The sequence below is a fragment of the Odontomachus brunneus genome, unplaced genomic scaffold (assembly GCF_010583005.1).
Source record: "Odontomachus brunneus isolate Ranch 3 - 2012 unplaced genomic scaffold, Obru_v1 Obru_scaffold_244, whole genome shotgun sequence".
NCBI classification, from domain to species: Eukaryota; Metazoa; Arthropoda; class Insecta; order Hymenoptera; family Formicidae; genus Odontomachus; species Odontomachus brunneus.
In genome coordinates, this window is record NW_022639694.1 from 263,818 (window position 1) to 285,572 (window position 21,755).

Sequence of the window (21,755 nt, forward strand, 5' to 3'; positions counted from 1 at the left end):
AGCTGAGGCGCATCGATTGCTTGTAGAAGCATATGGTGAGGCTGCTTTAAGTGAGAGAAGTTGCCGTGAGTGGTTTCAAAAGTTTAAGAACGGTGAGTTTGACGTCGAAGACAAAGAACGTAGCGGAAGGCTGAAAGTGTACGTACGTACATACGTACATACGTACACATGTATATATATATATATATATATATATATATATATATATATATGTACTGTGACGTGAAGATTTGTAAATATCGTCCGTCACTCGTAGTCGATAGTAAGGAAGCATTATGAGCTTCTCGGCTGCAGGCGGATGTCGCGTCCTAGCCGTGAGGCGTTTAGGACGCGACATCGAATCATACGCAGCCCTCGAATCATATTTTTGTGTATAAATACGGTCATCGAGGTTGAGTCAGGAAGAAGAAGGCCACCAGCAAGGAGGACTGCTGCCGCCGTGGGAGAGAAAAAGCCTGCGAGAGGAACGGCCGCAGGACCTGCTACTCCAGGTGAACCGCTTCCGTTAATAATACGACTCAGTAGGGACCCACAGGGTGGAAAACCTAACACAGAACTGTTTCAGCAACATCCTGAACGGCGAAGCGAAGCTGCCGAAGGGGAGCGATCACAGGCTGTCGCTAGGAAGCCGCGAGGACGGAGTGGATCGACACCGCGGACGAGCGGAGGATAGCTGCCACCGGAGGAAATCGGCGAGCACATCCTCCGCGACCCGGAGCGTCCTCCGATCCGAGCGAGGACGCCGCGAGGCTCGTGGATCGACGCAAACAACGGCTGCCGCAAAGGAGTTAAAGCCAAGGTCAGACGGACAAGGAAGCTCCAAAGCCTGACGTACCGAAAACAGCTGTGCAGAATCTGAGATCGAGAAACGGGGGAAAGATCCCGCCAATGAGCGCCCAAGAGCTGTCGGAAGCGAGTTCAAACACCTCAAATAAAACGGGACGACAACGACCGTTCGAGAGCTTTTGTCGCCCATCTCGCCAAATACACGGAATCTAGAGTGTGAAGGACGCGCCATCCGTAGAGCCGAGAACTGGAAGACGAGGCACCGACGACTCGACCTTCGACCGTAAGATCGCTGCGAGATCCAGGGTCACATTCGTGTGAGTCCAGAGGGACCGCCGAGGCCAGCTATCGGCTGCCCCCGCTCCGCTCAAGCTTTGGTGAGTCCGTTCCGAAAGGGACGAAGACTATATCTTTTGGTGATTTTCGTGGCGCGGAGCGGGCGAGGCGTCGACAAGCGGGGACCCGGCTGTCCTCCTGGACAAGGACAAGGGCTCGCGTCCCTTCCGCGCGTTAGAGGGACAAGTTCACGGGATCATTTCGACGTTAGCAAACCCGCCGAACATCCGCCGGTTGTACCGTCGACGCGGATACACCGCCGAACGCTTACGTGGCGGTCGTGACCTCCGCCGGTCACGACGCTAACTCGCGCTGCCGAATATCTCTGTCGCGATTGCGAACAAGGACTCAGTTTATTATCATAGTATCTTTGCTGCCGGTTAATGCCAGTGTAACGGTAACGAGCAATAAACGTTGTCTCAAGATATTTCGGCTCATTTAATTATCCTAGTCGCTGTTCTATCCTTTCACCTCCGACCTCGCGCGAACCAGCCCCTCTGCCGCGAAGAGGGCTGAGCTGTCGGACGTTCGGGTCAGCCGTTCGGGCGGACGACGAGTGCTACTCTTCGGCGAGACCAACCTTTTCGTGTTTAGTGTACGATTCTTTTAGTGGGTACGGACCGCCGTACCTGGCGCCCAGTTAGAGTTCTCTTTTTGTGTTGAGCTGTCGGGTCTCGCGAAATCCGCCGAACTGTGAGAGCTGACCAGGAAGTAAATAAAATAATTTTGTCGCTGCACCCGATTCGTGTGCCGACTGCGCGAGTCGCGAGTGCAGCGTTACAGTACGTATGTACGTATTTACGTATGTACGTATGTACGTATGTACGTATGTGTGTTTGTGTTTGTGTATTTGCGCGTGTGTGTATCGTTTTATATTAACAATGTATGTAAATATATGAGTACATTGTTGTGAATACATCTATTGTTATTATTATTATCGTCCTTATTTATTGAAATATATTTTGATTATATATTCTGCATATCAATACTAATTGCATATTATTATGACGAAGTTCAATGAGTACATGTTGCGTATATTATCGAGTAGGTTAGGCGGCTACGGATGGCATTACGGTTCTTTGGGGTTATTTCCACCTATTTTTTAACAAGTCTGTATATCGGAAAATCATATTATATATGGTTGGATTCGGCATAAAATATACTTTTTTTTTGGTGGACATAAAATGTTTAAATTACAAAAAAAATTGTTGAGTGGAAGGGATATGTTGACAATCATTACATTTTTCCAATATCTGATTTTGTCATTACAAAGTACTCCTAAAACCATTTAATTTTTGTTTAAAAAATTTTTTTCTATCTTTTGTGTTTTTGACGAAACATGCTGCTAAAGGAAAAAGCGATTTTTTTTCAAAGGGGTGTTTTGGCCCCTAAAAGTCCGTCTGGGCACATATAAAAAAATACGTGTCTCCTCTTTTGATTTAGATTACAACATATTTCAAGCTCATCCAAATCGGAGGTAACAATCTACGTAGGGTTCCTTATTAGTACCAAATTTCAGCATAATCAGATCATCTTTAGCATTTTCATCCGTCATATTAGATTCGTCATTTTGAATTTTGGAATTTTGACATCAATTTCGTATTTCGCGATTCCAAAAACCAGAGGATACCAAGTTTTATGAAAATCGGACCTACTAATCAGAAAATAAACGTTGTGTGCCATATGGCGTCAATACCGGGGTTAATAAATTATATTGCATGCATATATATTGTTGTCTACATACACTAGCATACAGTCTCATTTCTACTCTACTATACTACTCTTCCATTTGTGGTCTTTCTTTGCATCAATAATAGTTTATATATACTCATACATATGTTTGTACATACATTAATGACATTTGTAGGAATTGGTGGCTCTTACTGGGATGTATAACTATGCTGACATTACTCACAAGATTCTATAAAGTTACGGAGCCTCAGCATGTTTGGTAAGACAAATTAAAACTCAGCACTACAGTACCAATTTTATTTAATGAAATTATTAAATTTTATTAAATTTTATTAAATTTTATTAAATTTATTATTAAATTTTATTAAATTTACTATTATAAATTAGTATAGAATCTGTAGAAATTCTTTGATTTTAGTTGGGATGAAACTCATTTTGGAAAAATGGGCAATTGGTACATAAATAGGACATTCTTTTTTGATGTACATCCGCCTTTGGGAAAGGTATATAATTTTTGTGGAAATCTTTTAAGTATGTGTAAATAATTATTTTAAACAATTGTTATTATACTGACGTATTATGTAGCAAAACATTATGCATAAGTGATTTTTTAAATTGTGTTTTATAATATTCGAATCATATACTTTTATGTTTGTAGATAAAAAAATATATATGTATTAAAGGACATAAACTAAATGTTTAATAATTAATTCTTTATAATGGTAACATGAGACAAACAATAATTTCTTAAAAAAAAATCCAAATTGATTGTGGAACTTTTCTCCAGCTTATAAGACTAACAAACAATATATTGCAACTCTCAAAATCAAGTTTCAAATAAGTGATAGCTTGTTCAATAACTTGTATCAAGAGCACAATAATCCTAAAAAATTTGGAGTAATTAGGCTTTTATTTCAGAGAAAAAATCAAGGAAAGTAGACATTTAGAACTATATCGTTTATAAGAGATGAATCAACACTTTCATCACTCGGCTACGTGATGTGGCCATGTGAACTATAATATATTCTGACTGTTTCGATGCTGATGACAAGCATTCAAGTTTCAAAGATCACTTTTTTGATAGAATGTTTATTTTTTTTTCTTATTTCTTTATTTTAAAAATATAATCAATAATTTTTATGCATTATCCTTTTTTTCATAACTTATTCCATTTTTTCATTGGGAAATTGTTGCAATTTTTTAATTTAAAATAATATAGAATATAATTCGTAGTATAGTTTTAGTAAAATAGATTTTTTATAAACTTTATTAATCTTATAAATTACATAAGTTTTTGTACAAATTTTTATCCACAACATTGTAACTTTATTGTATGTAGTTACTTATAAAAATATATTCTGCTAAAATTATTACAAATTATATTTCTATACTATTTGAAATTTAAGAACTCTGAAAATTTTCCCCTAATTATAAAAACATTATTAAAACATGGGATAGGATAAATGGAGAAGAAAAAAAATAATATATGAAAATTATTAATTACATTCCCAAAAAATAAAGAAATGAGCAAAAAAAAAACATTCCACCAAAAAAAAAGAAATGAGCAAAACGAACATTCCACCAAAAAAAAATCTGTGAGACTCTAACGCTCAGCATTTAAAAAGTTACGACGCATGTTTTAATCTACTCCGTCACACTGTCTTGCTGACAGAGAGTATTAACTCGGGTTTCAATCGGTGCAGTTCGAAGCGTCCAACTTTTCTTTGTTTTTTTTTAGAAATGAAGGCCCATTCATTTAAATCCCTTTAAGATTACTTTCGATGTAAACTACTGAATAAGCTATTGGGATTCGTCTAGAATTTAATTTCGTAAATTGAGGCATTTTCTTGTAAGTTTTAATCTTTCCTTTTATTGATTTATTACTTTTTGAAGATAATTTTCCTATTTTATTGCCTTTTTAAATATGAACATTTTGTCAATAGGAAACATACCAGTATGTTATTTAGGATCAAATATAAATGATAGGAAATATAGAGGAAAACGCCCAGTAGCCAATACTAGAATCACTTTAAGCAGAGTTTGGCCATAAGGGAATAACTTTTGATTGGTTCGCTATGTTTCATCAAATCTCATACAATATCCAATCACAGTACGCCTATGGCAGTAGCTTAGGTTAAGACAAAGATAGAGATTGAAAATATGTCTCTCTTTCTCGCAGGATTTTGACGAAACCGCGCGTTATGGCCAAACTCTGTTTATAGTGACTCTACCCAGTACTCGATACAGCACTCAGCAACAGTTTTTGGTACTTTGCTCGGATTCCATCAAATATTAAGGTGTATTTATCAATTACTTATCAATTCTTATTTATTATTTACTTATTCGTTTTTTTTAATCTCTATACTCATCTTAACCTTTTAAGTCATAGTGTATTATACTAGGGATACTAGGGATGTGCCGGATATTGAATTTGCCAGATACCAAATACCGGATATCCGATAACGTGATACCGGTTATCCGATACTAATTTCTAAAGAAATTTCTATATTAACATTTACATAAGTAATACATTACATATCGTTTGCCTATATTTGCCATATAATTTAATATATAATTGGTCATTAAAATCGATCATAAGAATATTTATACCACGTAGCTTACAACGAGACTGTTCCAATTGCACACTATCAACTGGTGCTCTGCTTTATTTAATGAATTACTAAATCCAACTAGATCTAACCAATTATTACACTCCGTGTCGAATCGGTCTGTGTGCAACTGGACTTCACCTTACAACAGAGTTTTTGTTTCTCTTATGGCTCTTGCAGACCAGCGCGATGTGCGACGTAACACGCGATATGTGACGAGCGATATCCAATCAGAGTACTGGTTTTCCGGTAAAACTATACGCTCATTGGATATCGCGCGTCGCATATCGCGTCGCATATTGTGCTGGCCTGAGAGAGCGGGTCACTTTGACGGCACTGCCAAGCGTTATTGAAAATAAATGTTCAGAAAGATTGTATATTACAGAGTTGACTTAATAAAATATAATTAGTTTGTTTGTTCTTAGAGAATTTTAAATTTCGAATTCTGCATTAATGGCGCAAACTTTCAAACTTATACTAATAAATTAATATCCGGTTATCCGACTCTGATACTAATGAAATTCGGTTATCCGGCCGGATTGTAAAGAGATGGCCGGATAGGCCGCATATCCGGCACATCCCTATATGATACTTTTTTTTAGAATTGTTTTTACGAATTTAAACTAATTGTAGAGACTTTGAGGCGGTAAATGTGGATTCATTGTGAAGCTTATATGTTCCTCTAACAGAATCATTTGCATAGAACATTAAATTTTGCAAGTTCAATTATTCATAAACAAATTAATGTAAAAAATGGTGTTTTTTTGAAAAAAATTCATTTGCCAAAAATATTACAAAGTAAACCTATGGAAAAATGGCTTGATTGATGCTTTTTGAGCTGTAGATAACGCAGCCTCAAAAATTTCAAAATTTAAAGTGGTGAACTCAATATAGCCAGCTAAAATACCAACAAGCGGAATAAGTTATATTTCTTTTCGTAAATGAGTGAAGTTGAGTTTACAGCTTGAGTGAACAGCTTGAATTTCAAAAAAGTGATTTCGAATTCGTGATCAGCGACGCCAAAAATTCTCGGATATCAATTTTTACGGAAATCGAGGGAGTTTTAAAATTGTTGTCCGCCATATTGGATCCTCTATCTTGAATTTTCAAAAACTGACTTCAAATTTGTAATTTACGATCCCAAAAACCTCCAGATATCGATTAAACAGACAAAAAGGTTGTCCAGAAAAATTCATGACTTAAAAAGTTAATACTCGACAATATCCGTGCAAGAGTGCCAAAAACAGGTAGAGTACCGACTGGTAGTTTTTTCCTACTAACATATTATTAGCAAGCCAATATAAGATTTTATAAATATATTCTACATAAATATATTCTTTTATCTTCAATCCAATACATATATTTATCTGAGAAAATTTGCTCATTATAGACAAGATTTTTATTTCATACTTGTTTTCATATTAGCAAAGTATTATTCATCTTTTATTTATTTAGCATAAATGCAGTATAATTAATAACTCAATTTACTTGATATGTATGTAATAACATTAAATTTTAGATGCTTATTGCTTTGTCTGGATATATAACTGGCTATGATGGTACATTTGCTTTTGAAAAACCTGGAGATAAATTTGAAAATGTTAATTATATCGGCATGAGAATTGTAAGTTAATTTAACTTAATTAATTAAATTAATTAATTGTAAGATAATTATTTTTAAGTTAATTTAACTTCATCTAAATTAAAAAAAAATTTACAAGAAAATTATAAAATTTACTTTTATTTAGACTATCGAAAGTAAAATTTAAAGTATCAAGTATTAAGTATTAAGTAAAATTTAAAGTAAATAAGTAAAATTTAAATGCAATTTTCCTATTTTAGTTCTGCACATCTTTAGGTGCAAGCATTGTTCCTTTGTCGTATCTCATCGTATGGGATCTCACTAAGTCCACTCGTGCTTCCTCGCTTGCTGCTATTTTTATTTTATTTGGTAAATTACAGTATTCTTATAATAAATGAGATAATCTAGTTGATCAAAATATCGGTAAATAAATTCCATTTCAGATGTAGGACTGCTGACATTAAATCAGTATATTCTCTTGGACCCAATATTGTTATGTTTTATGATGTGCGCGACATGGGGAATGGTGCGCGTGGCGTCGCTCCGAAATCAACCATTTACATGTTCTTGGTGGTTGTGGTTGTCATTTACTGGAGCTTCGCTTGCGTGTACAATTAGTGTGAAATTTGTTGGGCTTTTCGTTGTTCTACTCGTGGGTCTTTATACTGTACACGAGCTTTGGCGAGAATTAGGGGATCTGTCCAATTCTATCGTAAGTAATCTATGTAATGAGTGCCATTTCACAATTTTACGTTGAAAATCATGTAAATTCTGTTATTTTCTCATTCGCTAATATTATACAGCACGTCCCATTTTAATCAATACAACCGAGTATTTCTGAAATTCAGAAAGATGTCGAAAAGTGTTTTGAATAAAAGTTGTAGTATATCGAGGGAAAAGGAAGTAATATTTATTTAGTCTTGAAATGACTTTGAAAACTGTCAGGATCATCTTTAATTTTTTAAATAGAATCATATAATTTTTTAAACATAAATAAATTCCTCTGGACATTTTGCGTACAAAAGTACCGGGATAAAATCATCGAAAAGTGTATGCTTCCCGAGATATATTTCACATTTTGTCCTATTTTCAATATAAAATATGAAATATCTTATAAATTATTTACTTTTCGATCATCTCATCTGAATACTTTCGTACGTAGAATAATGAGAAAATCAGTGATACTAATTTTTGCACATTGGTGTATATCCATAAGTCTATAAAATATGCAGAATTTCATTTAAAATTTTTGTATGTCTTTTCTGCAACAATCAGCTTTAAATATCATTTTAAATACAAAAGTATATTAGGATAAGGTTATTGAAGAATGTATTTTAGGAGATATTTTATTCTGAAAAGTATCAAGATACAATATAAAATATTTTGAAAAGTATTAATTTTTCGATGATTTCATTCCGGTACTTTTATATGAAGAATGACCAGAAGAATCTATTTATATAAAAAGAACCACATAATTCTATTTAAAAAAGTAAACTTGATCTTGACAGAGCTTTCCAAGATCATTCCAAGGTCAAATAAGTATCATCTTCTTTTTCCCTCGATATCAATTTTTGTTGGACATAAAGAGAGAAATGCTTTTCTATATCTTTTTTAATTTCGGGAATATTCAGTTGTGTCGATTAAAATGACGTATATTACGATAATCAATAATTTTAATGTTGCGTATGTGTAGTTATTACTTTAATAATTAATTAGATAATTATATTAAGAAACAACGATAACCTTGATCTTCATATATACTGTCAAAATCATGACTCTGAATAACATTTAAAAGGTTTTAGTTGGTACGTATTGTCTATAAAAAAGTTATAAAAGAATGTTCAAACAAACAGATACTATACTATATTCGATACTATACTATATTCGACACTATACTATATTTGATACTATATTATATTCGATACTATACTATATTCGATAGATATTCGATACTATACAGGGTGTCTGACTTATACCATACCAGAGCTAATATATAGCTAGAATAGATCGGGGTGAGTAATGAAATCGGTATCTTTTTTTAAACAACCATGTAAAATTTTGAGTTATTAAATAAAATAGATGGGGTAATCATAGCTAGAGTAGATCAGAGTACATAATGGAATCAATGTCTTTTTTTAAACAACGTAAAATTCTATCTTAAACCCAGAGGTTGAGAGTACATTTTAGATCTAACACTGCGTGATAGACCCGCGAGCAATCGTCCATTTTCTTCGCCGGCCGCGACGAGTCGTATGTCCTGCCTGCTGCGTCGCGCGTTCTGATTTGCTCAACAATTTTAATTAATATCTATATTTTTCTTCTTGGACGTCTTATTCGGAGCACCCTATATATTCGATAACCTGAGTTCCGCTCAGCAAACAATCGAGTCACAAACGAGTAATGATATAATACACATTGTAGAAGAGTTTATTCGGCGCATTTGATTAAAATTAGAGAGTGCTATTGGAAACCTATAGAGATTTTTGTCAGAAAGATTAAGGAGCTAAGTCTCCCAATAAGTGGAGTAGATAAAAGAACGATATATGATAAAAGTCGTAATTTTTGTAAAAAGTGGTTCTTTTAAAACCTACATTTTGATATGTTTTGACACCTTGTTAAATCATTTCTGGTTAAAATCGTTTACAACCCATGGAAAAGTCCTTCAATTAAAAAATTTTTATGAAATTTATTATATATATTGAAGTGCTGGAATTATGTACAAAGAAGTTCGGTTTTTAAGTCAGTTTTTCGCTAAAAATTTCATATCTTCATATTTTATATCTTAAAAATACGAAATAATATGTTTAGTCTTCAATACTTTTTACACTAACATTCATTGTCACATCAAAGTAAAACTCGGAAATGAAACCAGAAACAGAAAATTTACAATCGCCGGCACGCTTGTAATCCGTTGTATGTAGTACATACAACACACGTAGTACATACACGATAAGAACCCAGATAGCCAAGTGTGATTGAGCATTTTAAATAAACTAATGCACAGCAGGTATTGTTAATTGTTTGCTTGTATATTGTTAACATGTAATCAATACGTTACTGAATGCAACAACATGATTGTTTATACTTACAAGGAACCCCACGTAGGTAGTTACCTCTGATTTGGATAAGCTTGAAATATGTTGTAATTTAGACCAAAAGAGGAGATACGTATTTTTTTATGCGTGCCCAGACGGACTTTTAAGGGGCAAAACACTCCTTTGAAAAAAAAACGGTTTTTTTTTCTTTAGAAGCATGTTTCGTCAAAAGTATAAGAGATAGAAAAAAATTTTCTAAACAAAAATTAAATGGCTTTAGGAGTACTTTGCAATGACAAAATCAGATATTTGAAAAATATAATGATTGCCAACATACCCCCACTACTCAACAATTTTTTTATAATTTTAAAATTTTGTCTATCAAAAAAAAGTATATTTTATGCCGAATCTAACCATATATAATAATATGATTTTCCGACATATGGACTTGTTGAAAAATAGATAGAAATACTCCATATAACCGTAACGCCACCCGTAACCGTCTAATCTACTTGATAATATACGCAACATGTATTCATCGAACTTCCTCATAATAATAGACGCTTAGTACTGATATGCAGAATATATAAACAAAATACATTTCAACAAATAAGGACAATAATCATAATAGATGTATACACAACAATGTACTCATATATTCACATACATTGTTTATATAAAAGGACATATATACAGGGTCTCACACTCTCCTCCAGACATTTAATGGGGACATAGAATAGGTTGATGAAAAATAGGATGATGAACATAAAAGTCCCATACCGTTTTGCGAAATTCGTAATAATAGTCGAATAATTAATTGTGAAAGATTAAGGAAAAGCGTGCGTTGAATGGTAGAGGACAGACCGCTTGAGTCACAGCGCAGCCCAATAATATAGCGCGCGGATGTCGTGCGTGGCGATTGGAAGACAATGCACCATTGTCTATACTTATACCGCTGCGCTCCTACGTCTTGCCGCATCGCGTCGAGGCGTGCGTGCGTGCGTGCGTGCGTGTGTGTGTGTGTGTTTGACGCAATTGCTAGAAGCAATACACGAGTTGCAAAATCGGTCATGTTTATTAGTCATAGTTTAGTCATAGATGTAATGAAATATGAATAACAAGTATACAAAACAATCAGGTTTTTGCGATGCAAATATATATTATATACAGGGTGTTTCACTTTAAGTGATATGATCGATTATCTCGCGAATCGATGATTTTATTGAAAAAATTTTCCAACGAAAGTTGCATGGCCTGAAGGGGGACATGATGAAAATATTGACTTGACCTTGAGTGATCTTGTCCAAATCAGATCAAGGTCATTAATGTTTTTTTAAACGAAAACCCCTATTTTTTATTACATATTCTTGTAACTTATCGCGAGAGCTTTCCAAAAGACTATAATAAAGTTATGGATGCGTTCGTTTTGGACGCTCACATACTTAAATCGCTTACGCTTATAAACGCTATTTTTGCCCGGTTACTTTGATTTCTAAGCGCACTCATCGAAAAGATCATAACCGTTTCCTTTGGCTGTTGTAAGCAATTGTGAGCGTAAAAATAGAGGATAAAGATAAGGAAATTGTTTGTGTATTTGCTCAAATATTAGTTTTATTAGATGTTTTTGATGATAACGAAACAAATAACTTATATAACGAAAAATTAGAAAAGTATTTATCCGTAATGATTGGATCAATAAAAAAAACAATACCTCGGTTAAAAAACTATGTGGAAGTGGTTGTACCATTATACAATGATGAAGTATTTAAGTCACATTTTAATAACTTTTCATTTTATAACTTTTGTTTTATTTAAGATCAACGATTTTAACTTTCATGTTCATGTTTATACAACAAAATATGAAGATTTAGGTACAATAAATTTGTGAGGAAGTCCGTTTCCTTCATCAAATGTATTACTAGTGTTGCTAAAATATTACTTATTTTTTTTTAATTACCCTTATAGAAATATACTAAGAATCATTGATAATTACTTATTATCCAGTATTTTTAATACTGAAAATAAGTAATTATCAATGATTCTTAGTATGATATTTCTATAAGGGTACCGTTGGACAGTGCTTTATTACTCAAAATAAATATGATTTAATAAGAAAAATAATAAATTTTTATGAGAGGTGTCCTAAACTTACCTGTTTCTACATGTTTTGCCTCATCTGATGTAACAACAAGTGTATACATTTTATTATTTGTAACATCTTGCAGAGTTACTCTGGTTTTGTTACTCTCGTTGGAAGTCATTTTGAAACACTATTTCACTTTAAGATTTATATTGGAGGTTAGATTTCATTGACGCAGTCTAACTTATCGTTCTCTTTGGAAAATAAGCGCTTATATGTTCTCACGCTTCTACTGCCCTACCTCGATAGAAGAAGCGAATGTAAGCGCGAGTTATGACGTCACGCATGACGTCAATATGCAGTTTTTAAGCGCTTATAATGCCAAAGTGAACGACGTGAGCGCTTAAAGCGCTTAAAGCGCGTAAGCGTTCAAAGCGAACGCACCCTATGTTTCGTTGAGTACTTTCCGAGTTATGGAGCTTGAATGTTACAGTATCGCCGGCATTATTCATGTACGCATGCACGTGTGAGCGGGATTCTTACACGCGCACGATTTATCCGCACTACTTGACATACGCTCACGCGCACGGAATTGAGTCCAATCCTTCCCAATTGAACGATTCAACTTTCCTCTTTTTTTCGTATAGCTTTTTCTTTCAGTGATCGCTCTTGCCTCAGTTGGCCGGAACAGTGATCGGTCTTGCTTTAGTTTGCCGGATCAGTGATCGGTCTTGCCTTAGTTGGCCGAATTAGTGATCGCTCTTGCCTTAAATTTCAAGCTCCATAACTCGGAAAGTACTCAATGAAACGTAACTTTATTATAGTGTTTTGGAAAGCTCTCGCGATAAGTTACAAGAATATGTAATAAAAAATAGGGGTTTCCGTTTAAAAAAACATTAATGACTTTGATCTAATTTTGACAAGGTCACTCAAGGTCAAGTCCACATTTTCATTATGTGTCCTCCTTCAAGCCATGTAACTTTCGTTTTCAATAAAATCATCGATTCACGAGATAATCGACCATATCACGTAAAGTGAAACATCCTGTATGCAGAGCATCCCACAACTGGTAGAACACCCGTTAGGGGTAGATAGGGGGTGCAATTTGGAACTGAAAGTTTCTTTTCCATTTTTGGATCCGACAATTAGTTAATGAGATATTAATCAATTAAGTTTGCCAATCCCTTAGCGCCCTGAGTGAACGCTCAGGGACGTAGGACGCCATGGACTTCTTAGGAGCCTTGCTTGTCTGTTTTTCTCTCCTTTTTGTACATACCCTAAAATCATTCACGATACTTAACTACCGACATGCAGAAAACTTTTAAGTCACCCGCGTACTCAAAAGAAGCATACCACACATGTCCTCCCCTTCCGGCACATAAAGTGCAATCACTCCGCCCACTTGCACTACAAATATTCAAATTATCCATACACTCATAACCGCACACAAAAACACCCATACATCACCCCTATACATTGAAAACTTGCCACCCCTCTAACCCCGGTCAGGCACCCATCCACACACCCACTCACTCACTCACTCATTCCTATTTATTTCTCTGTGATATAAAAAAAGGGAGAAAAAGCAAGACCCCTAACAATGCGGACAAGCAGAGCCCCTAAGGAGTCCGCCGTATCCTGCAGCCCTGAGCGCTCACTCGGGGCGTTAAGGGATTGATAGACTTAATTAATTAATATCTCATTAATTAATTGTCGAATCCAGAAATGGAAGAGGAACTTTCAGCTCCAAATTTCACCCTCTACCTACCCCTAACGGATGTTCTACCAGTTGTGGGACACCCTGTATATTAGAGTAGTTTTTATTTATTCTTGGTCAAACATTTTTTTTTTCGAGTTTTTTCCGCGGCACCCTCCAAAAATTTTCCATATAACAAAAAAATAATTTCTATCAAGTTTGAATTCGATCGGATAATGAGAATCTATGCTCCCGGGTCGTTAAACATTGGAATACTTTTGTATTAACCCATTAAGGCCCAAGAGAAAATCGCTAAGAATAGGCTTTTAAAAACCATCTAAATTAGGGCAAAACGTCGAAATTTGTTAAAAAGTGAAAAAAAATTTGTTTGATTTCAAAATTCAAGATGACGGACCAATATTTCGGCCCAAAAATTTTAAATTTTGATCAATTTGAGTGAAAATCCGTATAGGGGGGTTTGGGGTTCGCTGAGTATGAATATGCATTTATTTTTTCAAAATTCGTAATGGCGGATTTAATATGGCCGCCCAAAAATGCGAAAATTTGACATAGTTTTGTTATTTGGCAAAAAATCCAATCAAATTATAAGCTACTTTTCGAAAGTGTTTGTTTTGGGGCAAAATATCATACTTTAATAGAATGTAGAAGAAAAGTGTTTTTTTTACCTTAAAAATCAATATGGCGGCCAAAAATTCTTAATTTTGATTTATTTCAATGAAAGTACGTTTTGAAAAATTTTGAAAAAATAAGTACATATTCATACTCAGCGAACCCAAAACCCCCTCTATACGGATTTTCACTCAAATAGATCAAAATTTCAAATTTTTTGGTCGACATATTGGTCCGCCATCTTGAATTTTGAAATCAAACAAATTTTTTTTCACTTTTTAACAAATTTTTTGCCCTAATTTAGATGGTTTTTGAAAGCCTATCCTTAGCGGTTTTCTCTTGGGCCTTAATGGGTTAAGCTTTCTACGTTATCAATATTTTTTAAAGCGTGTTTTCGACAAAACTCGCCCTTGAGGACTTTTGTTTTTTCTTTCTACATCGTTTGAGATCTTATAGTCTCATTTAAGGGGATGTCGGAATGCCTACAAACCTTTTAGGTTATATCGTCCAAACTGAACTGATCGAAAAGTGTTTTTGCACACTTAAAGTACTCTCTGAAACACACCCGGTAGATATAATCTTTTCATCGAAAACGAAAAAAAAATTTTAAGTTAGGTGTTTTGCTAGCACAATTCGTAGGTTATAACAAATTTCTATGATGCATATGAAAAAAAGGAAATATCTGCGGGCTACAAAATGTTCTAAGGAATAACGTCCAATCTTCAAAAATATGCTTAGAAGCTTTAGAAAACCACAGTTTCTTACGGAAAATTGTTATTACTTTTTGCTAAAATGTAGATAAAACATAGCAGTTTAAACTTCCATAATAATTCACGGATACTGCGCTAGTGGCGTTAATGCTACAATAGGCCACTGTGGCAGAGCTGGGAAATCTTTCCGGGCGCACTGGCGTTTTGCTCCTTCCACTTCTTACACAGAGACGTTTTCGTCCGTGTGACTACGCGCGCTCGGCCGAACAGAAGCGTCTCTGTGTGAGAAGTGGAAGGAGTAAAACGCCAGTGCACCCGGGAAAGATTTCCTAACTCTGATTACATAACCTCTTAGCAGACGACAACTTCCTTCCTTCCTTCCTTCCTTCAATATATGGCTACAGGCCTCTATAAGAGTAATGCCCCTACGCCAGTTAAAAAAATAATGCTCATGCGGAGGCGAGCAGCGAAACCAAAATGGTATGTACATAATAATAATTGGAAACAGAGGCGTCTTTTTCAACGTATATACTAGTGTACTGTTTATCAGTATTTACTGCCACATGCATTTTTTTACATTTTTTATATGTTATATATATATATATATATTACATCTTTAATAAACATAGATGTTTCACAGATTTATAAATCTATTAGATATTTTGTTCTGTGTGGAAAGACGATATCGTGGACAAAAGTCGGCAAGTTAGGCTTGGACGGCGTCGCGATCGAAAAAATGACAGTCGGGTTGCCATGATACCGCCAGAGTCGGGTCTTAAGTTGACATCGGCAAATTGTATATAGATCCTCTTTCAGATGCTGTTGGTATAATTGACCCACGAAGCGATCCAAGAAAGTTATAACTCATTTTTCTAAAAAAATGAAAGATTTTTCGAGTTATTTTTCTAAAAATTATTTTAAATTAGGAAAAGTCTTGCTAGATCATAATGCATGGAATAGTGTTATAGATACTTCCTTTTTCAAATTCGTCAGTATTTTTTTTTTAATACATCATGTCGAATTGAAGATGGCGGCCAAAAAATGGAAAAATCGTCGAAATTTGGAATATTTTCGATTTTATATTTTTTTCACAAAATCTTTTGAAAAGTCATCAGATATATGTAAACCTAACATTTCACATGTACGGGGCATTAGGTTGCAGCGAAAAACGCGATAGTTTTCGGATCGGAATGGCACCATGTGGAAAAATTGTAAATATGTACCAATAATAATTGTGTAAAAGTTCAGCTCGATCGGATAATATCTATTGCCTGCGCAAATCAGTGAAAGATTTCAAGTTTTAAATCAAAATACAAAAAATTAACTATTTTATCGTATTGACTTGAGACAATCTGATTTATGTTGGATGGCTTTACGAAATCGCTTTACATTAGAAAAAGGTCAGAAATTACTAATTAAGAATCTTAATACATATGTAGGGGATGTCGGATGGATTGCTAAAAATCTCAACTTTGGTCAATGTAAACAAAATCCACAATATTGTCAATTGTCGATCATCCGATTTTCTAAAATTAATTTCTTGAAACTTGAATATCGCAAAACAGTATGAGACTTTCTTGTTCATCTCAATCCATTCTACATTCTCACGAAGTTTAAGAATTGTAGTCTAGAACACCCTGTATATATTTAAAAGTTTTTCCTGTTAAATTATTCCTAACTGTTTGTCAAATATGATCACTTCTTATAACGGCCTTAATTCGAAATAATTTTTAATTTAGTCCGCAGGACGTAACAAGAGTAATGTCTGCAATCTCCTATATTTTGATTGTACGGCGTACAATAAAAATCTGCTACTTCAAGCTATAAAAAAACTTTTTGAACTACCTTATTTTGATCATTTTTGTCGAAGTTATATTCATTTATATATTGAGCGATATTAGGGTGAAGTAGATCAGAATTCGAATTTGAGTTTTTCGTTTGCCGGATTACTCTCACATCACTGAACTATCCTACACTTACCAACATTTCTTTTATCTATTTGTCAAGATGATATTTCTTAACTCTTAATTGTCTACACTCCCATGTAGGGTTTACAACGAACCCAACGTTTTACCGGAGCTATGGCATTTATCTAGCAGTTAGAGTCTATTAGCCAGTACTGCTCGATGCTTGGCCAACGTACGGCGACCGATTATAAACTCTGGAGTTCTGTTAGCTAGTACTCGGCTAGTACTGGTCGATGCTTGGTCATTGAAGTCTAGCGTTATAACGAGCGCCGATGTTTGGCCAACGTACGGCGACTAATTATGAACCAGAGTTCTGTCAGCCAGTACTCGGCCAATGTTAGTCGATGCTTGGCCATTGAAGTCTGGCGTTATAACGAGCGCTGATGCTTGGCAAACGTACGGCAGCCAATTCTGAACCACAGTTCTGTTAGCCAGTACTCGGCCAGCATTGGTTGATAATTGACCATTGAATAGTCTGACATTACAATGAATGTCAGTACTTGCCCAACGTATGGCACCCAATTATGAACCAGAATTTTCTTAGCCATAATAACAATATCCAGGTTTAAATACATATTCGGGTTATGATACTTTTACTTTATTAGACCAAGTTTACTAGTGTCGGGTAAATGCCAGCGACCACCCAGACAGTATACAATATTTATGATAGATATTTATAAATATTTATTTTGAAATATTATATAAATATTTTATATATATAAAAGAAAAAGTATCAAAATCTTTATTAAAAATATTATTAAAATGTAGACTAAATATTTTATATAATACTTATTGTAAACAAAAAATAAGTATATGTAGTAATATTTTGTGTGTGTGTAAATATTTCTATAAATATTACATATGAAAAATAAATGTAATTATTTATAATTATTAAATTAATGAGGAAATAAGTAAATCGAAATTCAAATTGGTAATGTACACTGAAAAGAAATTCTTTAAATTAAAGAAATATATTTTGTTAAATATAATTTCTTAACTGAAAAAAATATTTATTAAATTTTACAAAACATGTAATAAATATAAAGTAATATTTTTTAAATTGGTAAAATGAGCTGTAAAATTACGAATTTCTAGAGAAAAAATTATTTCTTTGATTTAAAATATCTATATATAAGAATAAGCAAATGATTTCCTTACAAGAAAAAAATTAGTTTTTTTTAATATAAAAACTGTGTTTAAATAAATATTTGCTTGTTTTAAAAGTAAATAAAATACAAGTAAATCATTTTATAAATTTAAATAAATTATTTTCTAATATTAAAAGATTTTTTTTTTCAAATTAAAGTTTCTTATTAGAAAACTATTTAAATTTACAAAATGATTTAATTGTATTTTACTTACTTTTAAATAAGTAAATATTTTTTAAATATATATTTTTTTGTTTTCGTGCATGGATATATACCATATGTAAAGCAATATAAAGCATTTTTCAATCGAAGTAACAGTGGTGCAGAAGGTAAGATAATCGACTTAAGAACCAGAGGTCCCAGATTCAAATCTCAGCAATGGTAAGCAAATTTTCGAAGTACAATTTAAATTGAATTAAGTAGCGTGTAAAACAGTAAAGTGGAAAATTTAAGAAAAATTAAAAAAAAAGAAAGAAAAATGTATATAAATATTTTTTTGTGCTGTCTGAGCAGTCTCGGACTAATACTGGTATGCAACATTGGGCCGATGTCAGTAGCCAGTATCAGATGGACATTGACACCCAATATTGGGCCAATTTTGGTAGCCAGTGTTGGGCCAGATTTGGTACGAGCTATGGACCCAGGTTATCATCCAGATAGAAGCTGTTGTGTTAGCAGTGTTGTACTAGTAACTTTTACCAGCGTTGCGCCAGCACTGCAAGTGTGACAACCAATACTGGCCCATTACTGGGCCGATCGTAAAACCCTACATATGCTCTTGAGGTTTGCCTATTTTTGAAGGCGCGTAAAATAATAATGTAATTTCTGCTAATAATATATATGTAAATAATTTACGTAGTTTTATTGAACATTTTAGTTTGTAATTATATAATAAGGAGATGAAACTCTTGAAAGAGAGTTATTTAGAGTGAGTTTGACGATATATGTGAAGATTAACTTTGATATATAATTATATATATACATAATTATATATATTATATATAAAGTGTCCCAGAATAACCTACGAAGCTCTCGTGAGAATGTAGAGAAGGTCGAGGTGAAGACAAAAGTCTCATGCCGTTTTGCGATATTCGCAATAATAATTCGCCGAGAAATTAATCTCGAGACATCAAGAAAAAACATACGCTGAATGGTAGAAGACGGAGCACACGAGTCACATCACGGCCTAGTAATATAGCACGCGGATATCAGCGTGCAGCGATTAGAAAAATAACATACCACTGCCTGTGCTTATATCGCTGCGCTCCTACATCTCGGCTTGGCGCGGTGCGACAAGATCGCAGGAACATAGCGATATAAGCATAGGCAGTGGTGTGTTGTTTTTCCAATCACCACATGCCGACATTCGCGCATATTACTGGGCTGCGCTGACTCGAGCGTTTCGTTCTCTATTCAGTACATGTACCATTCAGTACATGTTTTTTCTTAATCTTTCGCAATTAATTTCTCGGTTATTATTACGAATATCGCAAAACAATATAGGACTTTTATATTCACCTCGACCCTCTACGTTTTCATAAGAACTTCATAGATTATTCTGGGACACTCTATATGTACATGGTGTCTCGCATAAAACGTACCAAAAGAGAAATATAAGTAGAGCAGATAAAAGTGAAAAAATATTGTAGAGATTATTTTTCAAATCACCACGAAAAATTTCGAGAACACGGCTCGGGACATACGGCTCGCCGAGGCTGGCGAAGAAAATGAACAATTGCTCGCGGGCCTATCTTATAGGCCAGAGAGGTGGGCCGTTTGGTGGCATACTGAAATGGATAGCTCCGTGTATGCGTCCACGAGCGTGCGCTCATCCATTTATTTCGTCGGCCACGGTGAGCCGTATATCCCTCCTGCCGCGTCGTGTGCACTGATTTACCCATCTATTTTATTTAATAATTCGAAATTTTACGTAGTTCTTCGAAAAATGACCTCTATAATATTTTTTTCACTTTTATCTGTTCTACTTATATTTTTCTTTTGGTGCGTCTTAAGCGGGACACTGTATATGGGATTGCCCGGAAAGTCCACACGGATTTTTAAGTAGATGGAATTTAAATATAAATTTTAGAAGATTAATTTGATGTGTTAAATGTGTTACGTATGTTTTTTGATAAATTATATTGCGACGTGTATTTAATAATAATAGTTATCGTGATCACCACCAACAACTAACCCATCAATTTGGATAAGTACTGTTCGCAACTGGATCAAAAGAAATCGGCAAGAAACCTCCAAAATTAATCGGAAAGACGTTGTTTTACATCATAACTATGTCATGACTACATCATGACTACGCCTCATACTTCTTTACAGATCTAGCAAAAATTGCTGAAGTTTGGTTGGAACATTTTGTCTCATCTATCGTATTTACCCGGCATGGCATTTTCCGAATACTACTTATTTCGGTCGCTGCAGAACTCCTTTAATGATATGAACTTTGCTTCTTTGAGACGCTTCAAAAATTACTTAAACCCCATGTTTCCTCGCCGAAAAAATCTAGAACTTCTATGAATGAGGAATTATAAAATTAGTCGAGAGATAAAAAAATATTGTAGAACACGAAATGGTATATATATTACAGATTAAAATTATTTTTAACTAAACAATTTTTTATTTGAATTTATTTTGTTTTAAAATTTGCATAGACTTTCCGGACATCTCTATATTTCCGATTAAATTCTGAATGATTAATTAAGTCTTCAAAAGATTGTTTTATTTTTTTACAGTCTTACGTGGGAAGACATTTGTTAGCAAGGTGCTTTTGCCTCATCTTATTACCGGTTTTACTTTACATGCTGTTTTTCTATATTCATCTTTCTGTTCTGAATAAAAGGTAAGTAGAATTAATATATTAAGACCTACAATGTATCCTGTTGTATGTAGTTTATGCTTATCAATATCTCAATGATTTATAATAATAGATTCATGAATTTAAAGCTAATTTTTTTTCATAAGATGTTCTGTTTTATATATATTCACATGGGCGTACAAACAGAATATCTAACATAACGTATATTTGTTTGTGTGTAAATAGAATTCACCAAACTGAACGAAAAAGTTCTGATTTATTTTGCAAACACCAACATATAATTATTGAGATATTAATAAAAGAAAATTAGCGAATATGAGTGCACACGTAATACGTAAGTCGAACTCTTTAGGCAATATCTTATTTGAGATACTTAGTCTAACTTTCCGAATATTTGTACTACGTTCTTCATGGATTTGTTTTTGATGTTTTGTCAACGTTTAATTTAGTTCACGTGTTTCGTTTATTTCTCTAGGGAAGGAAATTTTAAACTGTTGCTTCTGTGCAGAATTTTTTTGTTATAAAAGTGAGAAGGTTAACATTTAAAACAAATTTAAAGAATTGAAAAATACACTCCAACGAAACGGATATATATATATATATATATATATATATATATATATATATATATATATATATATATATATATATATA

The 21,755-nt window shown here is 34.0% G+C and overlaps 1 protein-coding gene across 14 annotated transcripts in view; it reads left to right on the forward strand.

Annotated features, from left to right (window-relative positions):
• The window catches only part of LOC116852654 (protein O-mannosyl-transferase 2), a 168,703-nt gene that overhangs the window by 27,088 nt on the left and 119,860 nt on the right, over positions 1-21,755 (forward strand). For 8 of the 14 annotated variants that reach the window (XM_032833205.1, XM_032833216.1, XM_032833203.1 and 5 more), the window contains 6 exons: positions 2,990-3,073; positions 3,233-3,317; positions 6,943-7,047; positions 7,266-7,374; positions 7,449-7,717; positions 21,019-21,125. In XM_032833205.1, coding sequence (XP_032689096.1) covers positions 2,990-3,073; positions 3,233-3,317; positions 6,943-7,047; positions 7,266-7,374; positions 7,449-7,717; positions 21,019-21,125 — 759 coding nt within the window. Of the gene's footprint in view, positions 1-2,989; positions 3,074-3,232; positions 3,346-6,942; positions 7,048-7,265; positions 7,375-7,448; positions 7,718-21,018; positions 21,126-21,755 lie in introns of all 14 variants that reach the window. The other 6 variants (XM_032833210.1, XM_032833212.1, XM_032833211.1 and 3 more) reach the window with 6 other exon arrangements.